The 16,117-nt window shown below is 40.9% G+C and overlaps 1 protein-coding gene across 12 annotated transcripts in view; it reads left to right on the forward strand.

Annotated features, from left to right (window-relative positions):
* znf536 (zinc finger protein 536) overlaps positions 1-16,117 on the forward strand; it is a 177,301-nt gene that overhangs the window by 117,667 nt on the left and 43,517 nt on the right. For all 12 annotated transcript variants that reach the window (XM_057329330.1, XM_057329411.1, XM_057329402.1 and 9 more), the window contains one exon: positions 5,994-7,685. In XM_057329330.1, coding sequence (XP_057185313.1) covers positions 5,994-7,685 — 1,692 coding nt within the window. The remainder of the gene's footprint in view (positions 1-5,993; positions 7,686-16,117) is intronic.

Below are 16,117 nucleotides of genomic sequence, written 5' to 3' on the forward strand. Positions count from 1 at the left end.
TTTAGAATTTAAAAGACAATAAAACTGAAAGAAAATTGGTTTAAAAGTGAATACAACTTTTAGTTCAGGCGTTAAAAGTATTAGTCACATGTATACATGTGAACCACAGTTTTTACCGTGTTAATGATTCACGTTTTACGCAGCCCACTTTTGGGGAATTTGAAAACTCAGAGTCCGTAAATGAACTTCAGGTACGTTAGAGAGGACGCCCCAGCCCAGCAGAGTAATGATGTGAGCAGTGCTGGTCCAGTGGCTGTCAGGAGACCCTGCTGTTCCACCCAAGAGCAAGGCTGAGGCTCACTAGCAGGCACAGCTGGCCTAGTTAACATGCAGGATAACCAGGAAAAGCACAAGGAGGTCACCTTACATTCAGCCCACTGCTGTCTCTGTGTATACTAGCAATATTATACAACTATTTAATAATAAAAAAATAATAATAATGAATTTATTTACTGAATTATTATTATTTTAATTATTATCGTTATTTAAATCCCTTTTTTGATAAACCTAATCATGTACTTGTACATAATAAACTCTAAATTGACTGGTTTTATTTACGTTTTTAGTATCCATTTCTTTCTGAATACATTACACCAGTGAAAAAAATTGTTAAGGGTCAGATGAGGTAGAAATCCATCCCTACGGTAACAACTGTACCTTTATCATTCCTTAAAAAGGACAGACTAAAATAGAAGCTGCATTCTATATTGAGCCGATCCCTCTTCTTTCCTTAACTGTAAATGGAATCACTCGCAGCTCAGGAAATCGATGGTTGTTATTTTTTGGTATGTGCTTACAAGAAAGAGCAAAGACCACCCAGATGGTATTTGTCCCACTTAATAAGAAGCACATAGCTGCTCTATTCTGGAGCATTAAGGCTGATTAAAAGGCACGTCTGACAAAGGCTAATATTTAAGTTAGAGCTGTAATCGGGCCTTTAAAGTTAGGCCCGACAGTGCACGAGCCCGACAGAATTCGGCCCGAGCCCGACAAGTACATTTTGATTGACAGCTTTTTAAAAGCCCGAACCCGTTTACAGCCCGACATTAGGCTATTCAAATGTGCGCACGCACACAGCTTTTGTCAAGAATGAGTCATTTATACATGTTTTAACATAATTTATTAATGACTGACGTAGGCTATAGGCCACTTGGAAGTTGGAACAAAGAAATAAAATAAGTCCTCTGTAACATCGTAACATCTCACATATCCCACTGGCTCATTATTCTCATTATGCACATGGTCAAAACTTTTCCTCACCTCAGACTTTGCTTTAGTTGCTGGTGCAACCAAAACGTAATCGCCAGAGCCTCCGCTTCACCTCCTCAGCATCCATTTTCGCATCTTTTCGCGCTAATCGGAACGCATCACATGACCGCTCATTTACCGCGCAAGCCCGAGCCCGGCCCGAGCCCGTGTAAAATGATAGAAATTAAGCCCGAACCCGACCGAAACCATCGGGTCACAAAGATCTTCAGCTCTAATTTAAGTGTCCCAGCCTGCAGTATTTTCATGTTCTCTAGCAGCTGAAGCACAGGAAATAGTATTACTTTTCAATACAGAACTGTAAAGCCTGAAGAGCACGGTCAACTGCGTTTGTTATTGTCTATTATGCACTGTGAAGCAGTTAGAAAGTGTAATATTCCTTTGAGTTACTTGGCAATGACAAACCTTTAAAACGATACGTAGTGCATTGCTACCGGCTGCACTTAGGAGTGTCGAACGTTCATGTAATGACAGGCAGTCACAGTGAAGTGTTTAACTTTGCTTCTCTTGGGCTTCTTTAAACAGAGAGGTTAAGGCTTCGGGCGAGCCGGCTGTATCCTCCTAGCAGCGGATGGATTGGGGAAATATGTTTCTAGCTCAGGGAGGTTGAGTTATGCCTGCTCAGAGCAGGGGGTAAGGGTCCCCAGTAGGGCCATAATTCAGCCGAGAGGAAACAGAGGCCCTCGTCCCAAGCCTCCGTTAACTCACTCACTCACTGCGCTGACTGGGAAGGGCCCACGTGTGTGTGGCGCGGCTCGAGTGCCGTTACACAACCGCTTTACTTTCTGTCGATGCAGCAATTTACACAAGCCCTGATGTACTTGCAAGATGTGTGACTCTTTGCTGATCGGTTATAGGTTTGTCATAAAGATTCCGGCCTGACAGACGTTAGAGAAACGGCGCAGGACTCGGTCAAGCTCTGCTGAAATAATTTACAGGACTAACAGGCATGCACCATGCCGCAGAGTCACTGCCCTCCCTTCCAATCAGGCTGAAACTATGCTGTTGACATTAAACAAATATCCTGCCTTGATTTAAAGCAATCAGAGTCGCAGATGACACAAAGCGGGCTTCAATCCCGATGCCGCCCCGCCGTCACAATGCTGTTGCTTACTGAAGAGGCCAGGGCATTGTGCGACACAATGTTAGATTAATGACTCTCTAACGTTGGCTTGAAAGGAATGAAGTGAATTTAAATTTCTCCAAAAGTTAAAGAGCTAATGTTACAGTATTAATTTCCTCTCCAACAGTGAGCGGGAAAATATCCATTAGTGAAATTAAGCACAGTTTTCTAGGTAGCTAACATTGTGCGGCGTATAGTGTGAGGCCACAGCTAATGAACACTGCAGTGGGTGATATTTCATTATACAAATTAATGCTCACATTTTAATGGGAAAGTCACATAATGAATCTAGGCTTCAGTGACAGCAATTAGAGACACAGATTGTCCCCTTCTGGACAAGGCAGTATTTAGCAGTAAGCAGCTGTAGATAAAAAATAAAAAGGTCCTTGCTCCTGACAATGGCTACGCATAACTTGAGGGCATCGGAGAACCAACATGCCAGACGAATCACCTTTATTTAAACGGGACGTGCGAGTTCACCTTGGACATCGGGAGCTATTACGTATCGCTTGTGAGGCTTGGGTAGAAGCAAGGAGACCTGGCTCGCACGACTGGGTGGCGGTTTATGGTTGTATCGAACAGAGTTTTGAGGCTTTACTTTGAAGAGGGAGAGAGGGAGCGATTACACACAGCTCTGTGGTCACTTGCTACTGTTCCAAACCATAAGCAATGTAAATTACAAAGGTCACTCGGCATGCTCCCGGAGGGAAATCTGACAGTATCGCCTGCAATCTAAGATGGCCGTTTTTGCCAGATGCACGACTCTGTTGCTTTCAGGGTTTTGTGTGTTATTTACTTTTGTTTTCATTCCCTCTCGAGATGCTTATTTGCTTACTGCATGGTGAGTTAGTTCTCCAAAAGTCTTTAAAATGAATCAAAGGATTGAAGTAATGGTCCATACAGTAAAGGGTCATTTCAAATGTAAATAGAACTCGTGGGTAGTGCGTGGAGGGCCTGAGAACTCAAACACCTTGACATTCTTGTTTCTACATTTGGAGTAGATAAAACATGGCAATCTATTTTTCCACGGCAGTCAATCTTTCTCTCTCCCTTTCTATCCCCCTGTGGTATGCAGGCTGTCTTTTCGGCGCTCTGTAAAGCCATATGGAAATTCATCTTATAGTATGTCATATCTATTAACTATTTTAATTGCCCTTCTGTAAGGGCTGTGGGTGTTTACTCTAAACTGTTGCTATGGAGTCATGACAAATCGCCCAAATCCATATGAAATCAGTTTGCGCCGGACTTCCTTAGGTAGAGAGACTGAAAGCACTCTTTTAGAATTGAACTTGCAGAATGATAATGGATACGTACTGCTCACGAGAGGCCCCTGTAATTTTTTCTAAAGCCTGTCATGCTATACCAGATGGCAATTTGATATGTGTTTTTTCCTTCCTGTTTTTATTAACACAGTTTATCAGCAAAAGGCATTGGAAGCTTTGGAAAGTTTTTTGAGTTTGGCACGCTCTCATTTTAAATTATGAAAAATAATAATCTCTTTACCTCTCTGCCTTGGCGATCCATTTTGTTTCCCCGAGGTTGTGTTGTTTGTGTGGATATCAATTAAAAGTGGATTAACGGGTACATAATGACCTTTAGCAGTAAATTGTGTGTAATGTTGCAAGGCAGGATACAGTATATTCCCCAGATGTCACACGTGCCCCTGACGTATGATGGAGCAGATGTCTTACTGAGCCCAAATGGTGCACAAAGAACACGCCACACGCACAGAGACTTACACAGGCACTTGAACGCACACTTGATATAACCAGTGTATACTGTATATACTGGTTTTTATTATACTCATAACATTGTATAGGTTATTAACATAATATGTGACCTAATGTTGTTTTGGACTAGAATAATTTTGATTTTATAAGTATTTTCAGAAGCAGATGCTCAAGATGGAGTGGAAAAAAGCAGATCGCTCTAATTGTACTCTAATTTTGGGTACAGAATATCATTCCTTCCAGTTAAAGGAACTGAAAATGATCATTTGCATCAAGGACGTTTCCTTATTGAATCACATCAAGCCTCTGTTATGCTGCTCAGAGGATAAGCACTTATTGGGTTAAAAGCTCATCTTGCATGATGTCTTTTGAATATACGCTTCAAACGCTGTTTAAAAGAACAAAAGACGGGCCCCATCACTGTTTATCGTTTACTCTCTTTTTTCCTCTGCCCTTCAATGTATGTCCGTATGTACCTATCTTATCAATACTTTATCGAGTTTATGTTTGTGATACTTTATTTAGGAAGCTGTGCAGTGGGTCTGCAGATCTTCCATTCTTTTTCTGGAATGGCGCCCTCCAAATAATGATAAATTACTTGAGCACTATGCCATTTGCTAATTATATCCATGATTTACTACAGAGCCAGACTTAAATCATTCAATTCAGTCTTGCGTAACAATGCAACATTTTTTCTGGGTTAAAAAATGTTTTCCATGTGTATAATCTAAGCGTTTATAGCCGCACACACACACACACACACACATTGAACAACATGCTTTTATATTCATTTTCCCATATCTCTCCCTCTTTTTCCACCTCCTGCTAGATCATTTCATTCCTGAAACATTACAGGGTCTCAGAAATCAACCCTTGCATTTTGTTTATTACTTATTGATATTATAAATCTAGCTTTCATTCCAAGCCTATTATAATTGTTGTCAGGAGGTATTTTATATCTATATTGATTGGATCATGCAAATGCAATTTAGGCTCTTTCTCTCATTAAATGTTGCTCCCATTTCACTTTTAACAAGAATTGTTTTACATTTGCTTGCGTTTCTTAACTGCCTGCATGCTATCTCTTACAGTACATTTCATGCTGGTTAGCATTTTGTAATCCACAGTGTGAGGCTGCCATACGAGGAATGCTCATGTGCACCACATATGGTGTGTTTATATCATTTAGACTATCTTCATTTTCAAATGAGGGCCTTTTATTGGGAGCATTTCAGACCGAGGGGTCATAGTTGTTCTCCAGTGGGAATAAAGAGCTTCTGTGGGGCTTGATTTATCCTCACCGTGATAAACTGCAAATAGAGAATGTCTGCAGAACAGCTTCACCACCAAGGTAGAGGCCTGACAGTAGACAAGGCCAGGAGAGAGAGACAGAAAGTGGGCGAGAGAGAGACAGAGCTACAGAGAAAGGCAGAAGCATCACAAGCATGCAGTTCACCATGTGAACAGAGATAACATCCGGACAGTTTTGTTGTCAGTTGAAAATATGATCTCTGTAGTGGACTGAAGGCACCATATGGTGATATGTTTTTTATGGCACTGACGTGAATGATGGCTCACTCGTCGGATCTGGATTGAACTGGATCGACCCGTATTGAAACCCCTCCCTTCTCTCAAAAAGGCTGATGGATTGTTTACTAAGTGATAAATGTAGTAGAATGCAGCAGAATGTGAGATTTAGAGAGGCTTCACGTAATCCCCGACGTGATTTCTGTCAAATATTTACATTTTGCTCTTCTTCTGACAGGTGGAACGTGCCAAAGGTTCCTGCTGAGTTTGTTGGCACCTACAGTATATTGTTGATGTTGTACTGACATTAACTTCTGCTTTGTTTCTGTCTGTCTCTATCACTCTAGGTGAAAAGCCCTACAGGTGCCCTCATTGTGACTATGCAGGCACTCAATCAGCTTCCCTGAAGTACCACCTGGAGCGCCATCACCGTGAGCGACAAAATGGAGGCGCTCCCTCTGCCAACCACCCTCCATCCTCTGAACACAAGGATGACCACAGCAAGAACAGCAGTAGCAGTGGGGTCTTTGCTCGTCCTGATGTCCTTCGTGGGGTCTTCAAGGGCATTATGCCATCTGGTCTTGACTTCAGAGGGGGTCAAATGCTCCCACACCAGTGGGCTCCACCAGGAATGCTCTCTCCTAGAGAAAGAGACCGTGAAAGGGAACGTGATCGTCATAGACCAGGGGCAGAGCCCACCACAGAGAACATGAAGAGTCCTGAAGGACCAAACACTGCAGGGGACAGTCCTGCCAGCTTCTCAGACCTGAGCCGGGCCTACCAGAGTATGGTGGGAAATGGAGTCAACTTTCAGGGCTCTCTGCAAGCTTTCATGGACAGCTTTGTCCTCAACTCCATGAAGAAAGATAAGGAAATGAGAGAAAATCAGCTGCATGGCCAGCACTTTAGCCAAGAGAGTACCGAGGCCAAGACCAAAAGAACCAGTGAGGGGAGCCCAGAGGAGAATTCCTCCGGTGATGCCAAGCCAGCTGAAGGTGGCCGCTCCCAATATGAACCTCTGGATTTGTCGGTGAGACCTGATGCAGGGTCCCTCCCTGGAGCATCCCTCACAATCCAGGACAATGTTGCCTGGCATGGCTGCCTCTTTTGCTCTTTCACCACTGCCTCTGTAGAGTTAATGGCCCTCCACCTGCAAGCCAACCACCTGGGTAAAGGCAAGTGTGGCCCAAGCAAAGATACCAAGGAACATCTCCTGGGTGAGCCATCTCATGCTGGCAAAGCTACCAGCCTGGCTCTTCCAACACCAGGCCTTCTCCATCACCACGAGGGAGCCCCGTCCAGGGACAGAGAGACCGAGTCTGGGGATTTGAAGGGACAAGCAGGCTGGTCCAACCATCTGGAGCAGCCCCCCCATGGAGCCTCCATGGGAGCATTCTCCAGTGACTTCTATAAACCCTTTGGCCCTGTATTTGATGGCTCTGCGAGAGGGCCTGTTGGATTCCTGGACCAGCAGCAAATTCAGCACAATGATGTGGGTGGTCAGGGCCCTCTGGATGACTCATCCGACAAAGCATCATGCGGTGATATAGAGGCATCTGAGGAATGCGGTGGTCAGTCTGAGGAAGATGAAATGGGTCGTGACAAATCATTGCCCAACCCCACTGCCGCAGAGCGACACATGCGTTCAGATGAAGAAGAGGAGGCAGATGAAGAAGAGGAGATGGAGATGGGTGATGCAGATGGAGATGGATTCATGCAAATGCTTCCTGAATCTCCACTGTCAGGGAAGGACATCCAAAGATGCAAGCTGTCCATGGGACCCCAAAGCTCTGGTCTTTCTCCCCCTCAGCCTCCCACCCCTGAGAAGCAGTGGCAGCAGGCAGGTCTGGGTCTTCTCTCTCCTGGCGGTGGTCCTCCTGGCCTCGTAAAGCCTGATCAGGCCCACCTGGAGCACCAGATGAACATGCTTTCTGTCCTGCGGGCCTACAGTTCAGAGAACCTCGCAGCATTCAATGGAGGCCTAGGCAGCAGCTCCAATGGGGGAGGCAGCAGCAGCATGAAAAGAAATGACCCCTCTGGTGAGCATGACAATATCAATCCTTGCTTTAGTGTCTTAATTTAAAATCACACACTTTTATGCATGAAATACTGTACATATACACTGCATCCTCACTACAAAGATGCATCTTTTTTTTTCAATTGCATTTTTGTCAGTGAATTACACATTGAGACATTGATTCAGTGCCTTCCTCATTGGTCAGAAATTCAGCAAAACAGAAACTCTCTAAAGGCACAAGATTTGCTTTTGAGTGCTTTGAACCTTATTTCAGGCAAATTTAGAGACCATCAGGATGACAAAGTAACATATTAATCTTTATAACGTTGTCATTTTACAAGAGCTCCAGTCCCACCTTCTCTCCTTCCCTCCTCTTTCTGGGAATAGGGGTGTCTGCTTTTACACAGACCAAGAGCCAATGGTCTCTGTGTCATCTCTAGCACACAGAACTTAACTATCTTAGCTTTCATAAAGGCCTCTCCCAAAAGCCCATTACTTTATAAGAGCTCGGGATCTATGGCCTTGTGAAAAATGATCTGTCACCTTTCATGATTCTGCTAAGGTTACTGGTGCTCCTTGAGACAACGGTTTCACATTGCCCTTACTGAAAATTTGGTGATATAAAGAAAAAAGTAATCGTGAATGGGGAAATCTGAAGTAATTGAATTTCTAGTATTATTTGTGAGTGGATCATATACATCATATATTCTTTTTTCAAGATAGTAGGTTTTTTTCCGTTAGACAATTAATTTTGCTGAGGTAAAACTGTCAGATAATAAAATGTATGTATCCTCCATTTTCCTCCTCTTAATATAATTTTCATTAAGAAGGAAACTAATTTTCATATCAGGAGTTGAGATAGACATTTTAGTTTGGTGCTTTACATTGGTGTTATTACTTCTAGTCTGCAAACACAGAGGAGCAAGGCAGACGTTTTTTTAATGCTCTCGGTGAAACAATCTTACTGCAAATAGGTGTAGGATTAAACAAGGGGGTTTAAACTAGTACTGCAAGTATTTTCAACAGGTTTGTTTTATTAAGCTGTCTCATTCTAACAAATCTTAAGACAAATTGTTAGTTTAATTTGGAACAATTGTTCATTCACAATATTTGCATTTGTGTTGCATACTGTGCCTGAATAGTATTAAAAATTAATTTGCAAAAATAGATACAAAAATAGAAACTCCTTTTTAAACATTTTCAAAAATCGTGTTTTTATTGTGCTTTTTTTTAAAGTAATATCAACCAAACTGCAGTTTGTAGTAATAATAATAACAAAAAAAAACAGCTAACTAACACAATAAAAACACGATAAAACAGTAAAAAGCATGATTTTCGAAATAATCTGTTTTTGCAAATGAACTCTTCAATTATAAATGCAGATTCAAAGGGACTTTTAAATGTTTATCATTATAGATGTAATAATATCAGATGTAGTATTTTTATTTCCCATTTGGATCCGTGTTTTACCATAACATTGACCACAAGTGAGTCAATCACTAACACTCGCGTCATCTGAACTAGTCAAAGAGGTGAGTCAGTATCTGAAAGAAAAGCAAAGCCGACTAAACCTCAAGTCACAATATACTGCACAGCCTAGAAAACCCATGAAAATCAGGGAGATGAACGAATATTGTGAAAGAGCTGACCACAGCAGCATTGTAAAAGCAGATAGCCAAGCATCTTTCCATTGTGATGGAGCTTGAAGTTAGGGGAGGACCAGAATGTGATAGTTTTGACATCATCAAGGGCGACTTAGAATAGAGAAAAAAGTGAAGTCTCAAGACTGCCATGTGTTTAATTTTCTCCCTTCAAAACGGTTTACATTAACAATTAATGCTGCCTTTGACCTTTCAATTATGGAAAATGTGTCTGTCATGGAGGAACCTGTTGCATTTTTAATATTTAGAGGAGGTCATTGACTCGGCTGAAAATGAATGCTAGGTTTTTGTCAGCGTAGTGAATGTGTTGTATTGTAATATCCTTCTTTAATCAAAGACATTTAAAAAGTGCCCTTGTGACGTCCTCCTCTCCTGCTGCTATGAAGAGCGACTGACCTTTAGAGATAAGGCTTTGTTCGAAGAACAAAAGTTTTTTTGTTTGGCATTTTTAAAGCATGACTCCATCAGTTTGTATCTGGTGGATTCTGACTGGCAGCCGAGCTCCTCTGTATACACTGTAACAGTGTGTGGGCATGTTTCAGTAATACATACAGTAAAAGCATTGAATGACCATGAGGGAAATTCAACAGACAGTTTATTCATCCTTTTCTGAGGGGAATGTGTTAGTATTACCACTAAACCTGATGTAAATACTTATGTATGTGTACAAGAGATGGTGAATGAAAGCATAAAAGAAATTCTCTCCTGCACCTTTTGATATCCTCATTTTATCTCCTCTGAATGATTCTATACCAGAAAGTAGTCTTTACCAATACTAGACTTTGGCCCAGAGACAGGGAGATATAAAACAGACTACAGCACTGGAATAATCACTAAAATGACTGTCCTTTTTAGCATCTTTGAGTGTATTTGAAACTCATATGGATGTAAAATAGCAATACAAGTGTAACCGTCTGATCGTGAGTCTTTTGTGCCCCAGTCTCTTGTACGGCATTGAGTGAAACACATTTTGCATGATTCCTTGGGGCTGGGCATAAATGAAGCAAAAATCCCTCTGAAAATTTAATTCGGGGCGAAATATGATTATCTGAAGTGGCTTGGCATTAGGTTTGTATGCAAATAATGCATAAATCATTAATATTTAGAATTCTCAGCTGAATTTGGCATGCCTTGACATCCAGGGTGAAGTGGAGTGAGATCCATTTTAAAGTGGCACTCTCATTATTACAACGTTTTTATAAGACACACAAACACATTTACCCCCTCTTACATGTGGAGTATATTACGTTGATAGCATTGTAGATTGGCCTTCTCCCATATATAGTACAGACACGCATTACACACTTTTCTAGTAATGATAACAAATACCTTCACGAATCATTTCATTGAGAAGACCTTGTTTATTGACTATAACCAAAAGAAATATACTCGCATTTAATGATTAAAGTTTATTTGTAGAAATACTAATGCAAAGAGCACATTAATACAAAAGTATGATTTAGCACTTGAGGGTTCTCTTTAACACCTTAGCCTTTGTGTAGTGGATTAGCCCTGTATTGTTCGCATTGCTTAATGGCCTTGTTCCATTGTGCAAGGCAGCCATTGTGTAGATGTATCGTATAATCAATACTAGGTCTGTAAGTGGCATATCTTCATCTATACATTGCACATGTCTCGGGCATTGTGTTCTTTGTCTTTTACTGTTGCTCCTCTTTGTCTGCCCCTTAATTTAACAACGTATCATCACAAGCTACGCATGTTATAATAACCACACATCAGCACCTGTGCTGAACCTTCTTACATAAATCACACGGTAAGAATAAGGCCTTCAACATTTTTTAAATGCTTGCTGGTCTGTAAGAATTTCTAAGAATCACAAGAGTGAGGATAACAAATGGTGATGTATTTAAAAATGTCTCTACATTTATTGTTAAGCACCATTCAGAGCATAGAGCGAGAGATAGAGGAAGAAAAACAGGGAGGATGAGAGAAATTGGGTTGTTAGTGTCCTAGTGCTCTGATATCTTAGTTTTTTTCTTCGTACTGCTCTAGTCTTGCCCTTTTTGTTTTTGTTGTTGTTTATATTGTCGTCGCCGTAGCCTGCAATGTAAACAGTTATCTGGAGTCACTCTCTTTGCCTCCATTAGGCATCATGAAAAATGGCCACACTTAGATTTCTCACAGGAGCAGTTGCAAACGTGAGCTTGTGGTGCTGTAATAAGGGTTTAAAATTAACTTTTTGATACACCTGCCAATGGCATGGCGAATTGAGAACATTAACTGGCCATAAAATTGTACGTTGCATTCATTTAGTTTTAAAATATATTTTTGTCATGACATTGGAACTGTTTAGTTTGTTCCTTGTATATTAGTGACAAACAGTGCTGGTCATTGCATTTCTCTCTGTGCACTACACTAGATGAGCCAGTTTACATTCATAGATAAAACTGCACCTGTCACTAATGTCACATTATGATTTTACTCTGTTTTTCTTTTTATGGCTTGATATGAATTACAATAATATTTGTGGTGGCACATCAAGTTCTGGAGAGGAAAAACAATGCCTCCTAGATAAACTTTTAACCTTTTTTCCAAGGAGATAAAATTGTTTAAGGACAGGCAAGGCATCACAGATGTTTTCTTTATTGGGCGGTTTGTATGGATCTGATTTAAATTGTTTTCAGGGTTTTTCCTGCATAGAGAAATTGGAGGCTGCCGCCTCCGTCAAATGTCGTGCCGCCTCAGGCTCTCGCCAAAATTATGTTGCGAGTCTTCACAAGAAATGCTGCGTGCATTTATCAGACTGTCATTTGTAACTGCAGTTGCGACATTACGCCACGGTGGAGGCGCTGTTTCGTTATCAGCACACTGAGGCGCTAAAAAGTTGCAGAACAAGAGCCAGCCTGTGTTTCACGGCTGTTTGTTTAGCATCCAAGTACGTTTAATTTCTTGAAATTCATTAAATTAACATGACGCACATCATTGTAATGTCTTTAGCTGTGCAGTTGGATCGTTGAATCAGCGTATACTGTACACAGCGAGTTCGCCAGTATGAACGCACATTGCGTTCAGAACGACTCGCACACGAATGACTCATTTGAACCGATTCATTTAAACGATTGAACTTTTCAGTTACTAGCGAATATAAGAGATCCTTGAATCATTTAAAGTGAACCACAGAGAATGCAAGATGTGAATGAGCTTTGCTCATTTAGAAAGAATTAGTTAATTCGGTTGGCTATTGTGGGCTGAAAAGTTAGTTGAAAATGATTTAAAAAAAACTTTATTTGATAAAAAAAACATTTCTGTTTGGTTGAATAAAAGTAATGTTTTATATAACTTAATAATTGTCATTTTCATCTAATTTTATTATGTTTATTAACTTTTAATATGTCAAACTCAAAGTCACTTTGGTTAAGCCACTAAAAGGTACAGTAGGCCTACGCGTGTGTACAAGATCAGGATGGCACCACCTCTGCCTCATTTTGAGCCAGGAAAAACCCTGGTTTTGAATTGCTTGCATCAGTGCAGGACTATCATTCTTACAATTTGATGTGTTAAACCTTGTGTTATGTTGTAGCGCCTAATAAAGTTATCATTCAGCCAGCGAGGTAAATATTTTCTCTCTTTTGGTTCTTAGAGAGGGTACATTTTAGACAGTGACCACGATGCTGAGGAACGTGGTTACCCACACTGTCTTTAGTGATTTTAAATGTGTGTGAATTTTTGAGATGGGCAGCTGTGTGTCAGTGTGTGTTAGAAGCCCAGGTTTCAGATGTTTACCGCTAAGAGCAGTCCCACCACCCACAAACTAGATTTGCCACACAGTCAAGACATTCCTCATGATATGGAAGACAGACAGAAACAGACAGACAGGAAAAAAGAGTAAGAGAAGGAAAGGCAGGGGAGGATGTATAGAGAGATCAGACAGGAGGACTTGTGAAAAGGGGGCTGCTCGCCCCAACTGTCACAGTTCATAAGGCCATGACACCCCCTGGTGGAAAAGCAGTGAACCCTGTCCCCATTCACTCCAAACCACTCAGCGAGGATGACGGATGATTGTAGAAAGAGAAAGATAGAAGGAAACAGCAAGAAGTAGGGGCTAAGCTAAGAAATGTGAGTACACAACACAGAGAGAGAATGCAAGAAATTGATGTTACTGTAGGAATATCCTTTACAAAAAGGTATTGTTTTGGTTCTTCCATTTTTTCTTTTTATGCAAATCCTTTTGGGTTTATCACTTTGCAATTTGTCCTGCTAAATAAGTTATGGCTCACACAACCAGAATCAGAAAATTGAAATTGATCAAGCCCACAAACTATACAGTATAAGGCGGCAGGAAATTCACAGATGTGTGCATGCACTCTTGGATTTCCCTGACTTTCTACATTTTTCATTTTAGCGCCTGTCTACTAGCCAGTGTGCCTATTTCTTTGTATCTTTGTGTGTGTGTGTTGAGATGTATCTTGCCGTAGCAGACAGGAGTGGGTAGTTAAATGTAAATGGTGTTTAATCACCAGTGGCCAATTATCACTGTCAGAAGGGTGTAGGATCAGACCCTCTCTTGGGCGGGTCTTGACCCCAGTCTGGTTTAGGTCAGACACAGTGCACTACTTCCTGTCTTCCTGTCAGCTTTAAGTTCATCTCTCCTCTTTAACTTTTTCTAACTTTATTTCCCTCTGTTTCTGTCACTCTGACTCTTTTTCTATCCATCTCCCTCTGCCTCTCTGTCTCTGGAGCCCTGACTGTGTTAAATGTGTAGCGAGTGTGGTAGTAGAGAGCCTGTGTGAGTGTGTGTTCATCTGACCAGGTTCTATTATGAGACAGTAATTAAAAACATATGGTGCCTGCATTGTGCAAAGCCCACAGATGTAACGGAAGAGAAGCGGCTTTCCCTAAACAAGTACACACTTGTAGGTACATCCTCGCATACAGAAAAAGGAACATTTAATGTGGAACACGTTTTTGGTAATATTGTGTCTTTTTGTGTAACATTTTTTTATTCATTTATTTTTTTATATTTTTTAGTATACATTATGTAAAAACCATAAAGTGTGTGTTTCAGTGTAATCTCATTCATTTTTGTGAAGTGTACATATGAAATCATCAAAAAATATATATACAGAACATTTGTGATGCCATTCTTTATGAATACTCTGATGGCTTGTTGATAATGAAACAGACGTTTGTTTGGACAACTCTGCAGGTGAACAAGTTCTGTACTCACAAGAGCGGTACTCTCATTTATCATTAAGTGAGAAACTTTGTCTGAGAAGGACCTTTTAAAAGACTTGAATTTTTTGCTAAATGAAATCCAGATGGAACAAATATAAGTGAAATCATTTGCACTCTTTGTTTGGCTGTATGCAATTATCATCAAAGCTCAACAAAGAATGAAATATAAGTGAAACACTTTTGATGTCAAGTTGTAACATTAATTAAAGTTCCACTTTGGTCATTTATTGTGTGTTTGTGTTAAATTACATATTTGATCTCATTTATTATAAATACAATCCCATGCGTTCAATATTCGTATGAACCTCACAGTATTCATTAATATCTCTTAATTTGGTCATACGTTTAAGATACTGTTATATTGCTGTTGTACTTTTTAATATCTATCTCAATGTAATGTGAAAACATATGTTTGCTGAAACCACACTCTATGCAAGAATACTTACAAAAACTAATGGGATCACACTGGATAATCTGTTACTTTTTTACACACACACTTTACTTCTGTACGTCATTTACAACAGAGCAACCACCACTAAGTAATTATTGTACATTTTTAGACCGCTAGAACTGTTACAGACACCAAGTGAGAAGGAGAAAAAAATCTAACAAAATCTTTGGATTTCCTTTTTCGTTTCTGTCTCTGTTGGCCCTGACGTTCTCCTTGCATTCGGTGAAAAGAGATCTCCGCATCCAAGAAGCTTTACGAGGATGAAACTTGGTAATTGCCAGTAATGCTGTCCTCATCAGGTGGCTAATTAACAGTAATATTGCTCGTGTTAGTCTGCTAGCAGCCTTGCGTTCGGGTAAATGCGGAGAGCTGGGAGAACCCGTCACAGTCTGATGATACCTACGGCCCGAGGGTCAGCCGGCCCGTGTTTTATGTATGCATAATCCCTCCCTCGGGAACACGGCGGCTCGCCGTAATCTTTAGCTCCTTACCGTTTAAGTCGGAGCTAGAGAACCTGTGTTGAACCGAGTTATTACATACGAGTGATTTTTAAAAGACTCCGAGATGAATCATTCATCTCTGACTGATGATGTTTAACCTGTCACCGGGAGTTTAAATGCTGTCAGCCTCCGAGCACACTGTTGTGGTACATTTAAGAGCTGTCAAACAGTCTTATTACAGAGTAAAGGTAGACTCTTGACACGACTCATCAGACTGAGTCTCTGAGCCACGTCCCACGCTTCTCCATCTCAGAGCGTATTGCCTCAGGGAAGCACTCTCACGTTAAAAGACTGCTCTCTCTCTCGCTCTCTCTCTCTCTCTCTCTCTCTCTGTGGAAGTCTCAGAGGTGACAGACAATGTTGGTGCATCTCCACTATTTCCATTGTGCGGAGTGTGATGAAGGCTCGTCGGGTGAAGGCGAGGTGCTATTTCACATGTTCAATATTACCATTTTAACTTCAACCTAGGTGAATTAGCGCCTTGTCACTCAGCTACACAAATTCTGCTTTCAAAGAGCAATTAATTGTAAAAGCTGTTGTCAAACCCACTGGATGGTACCTGTTGCTCTCCTCAGCAGCTGTGAGATCTCTAAAAATATTTTTCCCTACGCTAATTTACTCTGATATCAACTTTGGCGGTGCTGAA

Source organism: Triplophysa rosa, linkage group LG1 (assembly GCF_024868665.1).
Source record: "Triplophysa rosa linkage group LG1, Trosa_1v2, whole genome shotgun sequence".
Lineage (NCBI taxonomy): Eukaryota > Metazoa > Chordata > Actinopteri > Cypriniformes > Nemacheilidae > Triplophysa > Triplophysa rosa.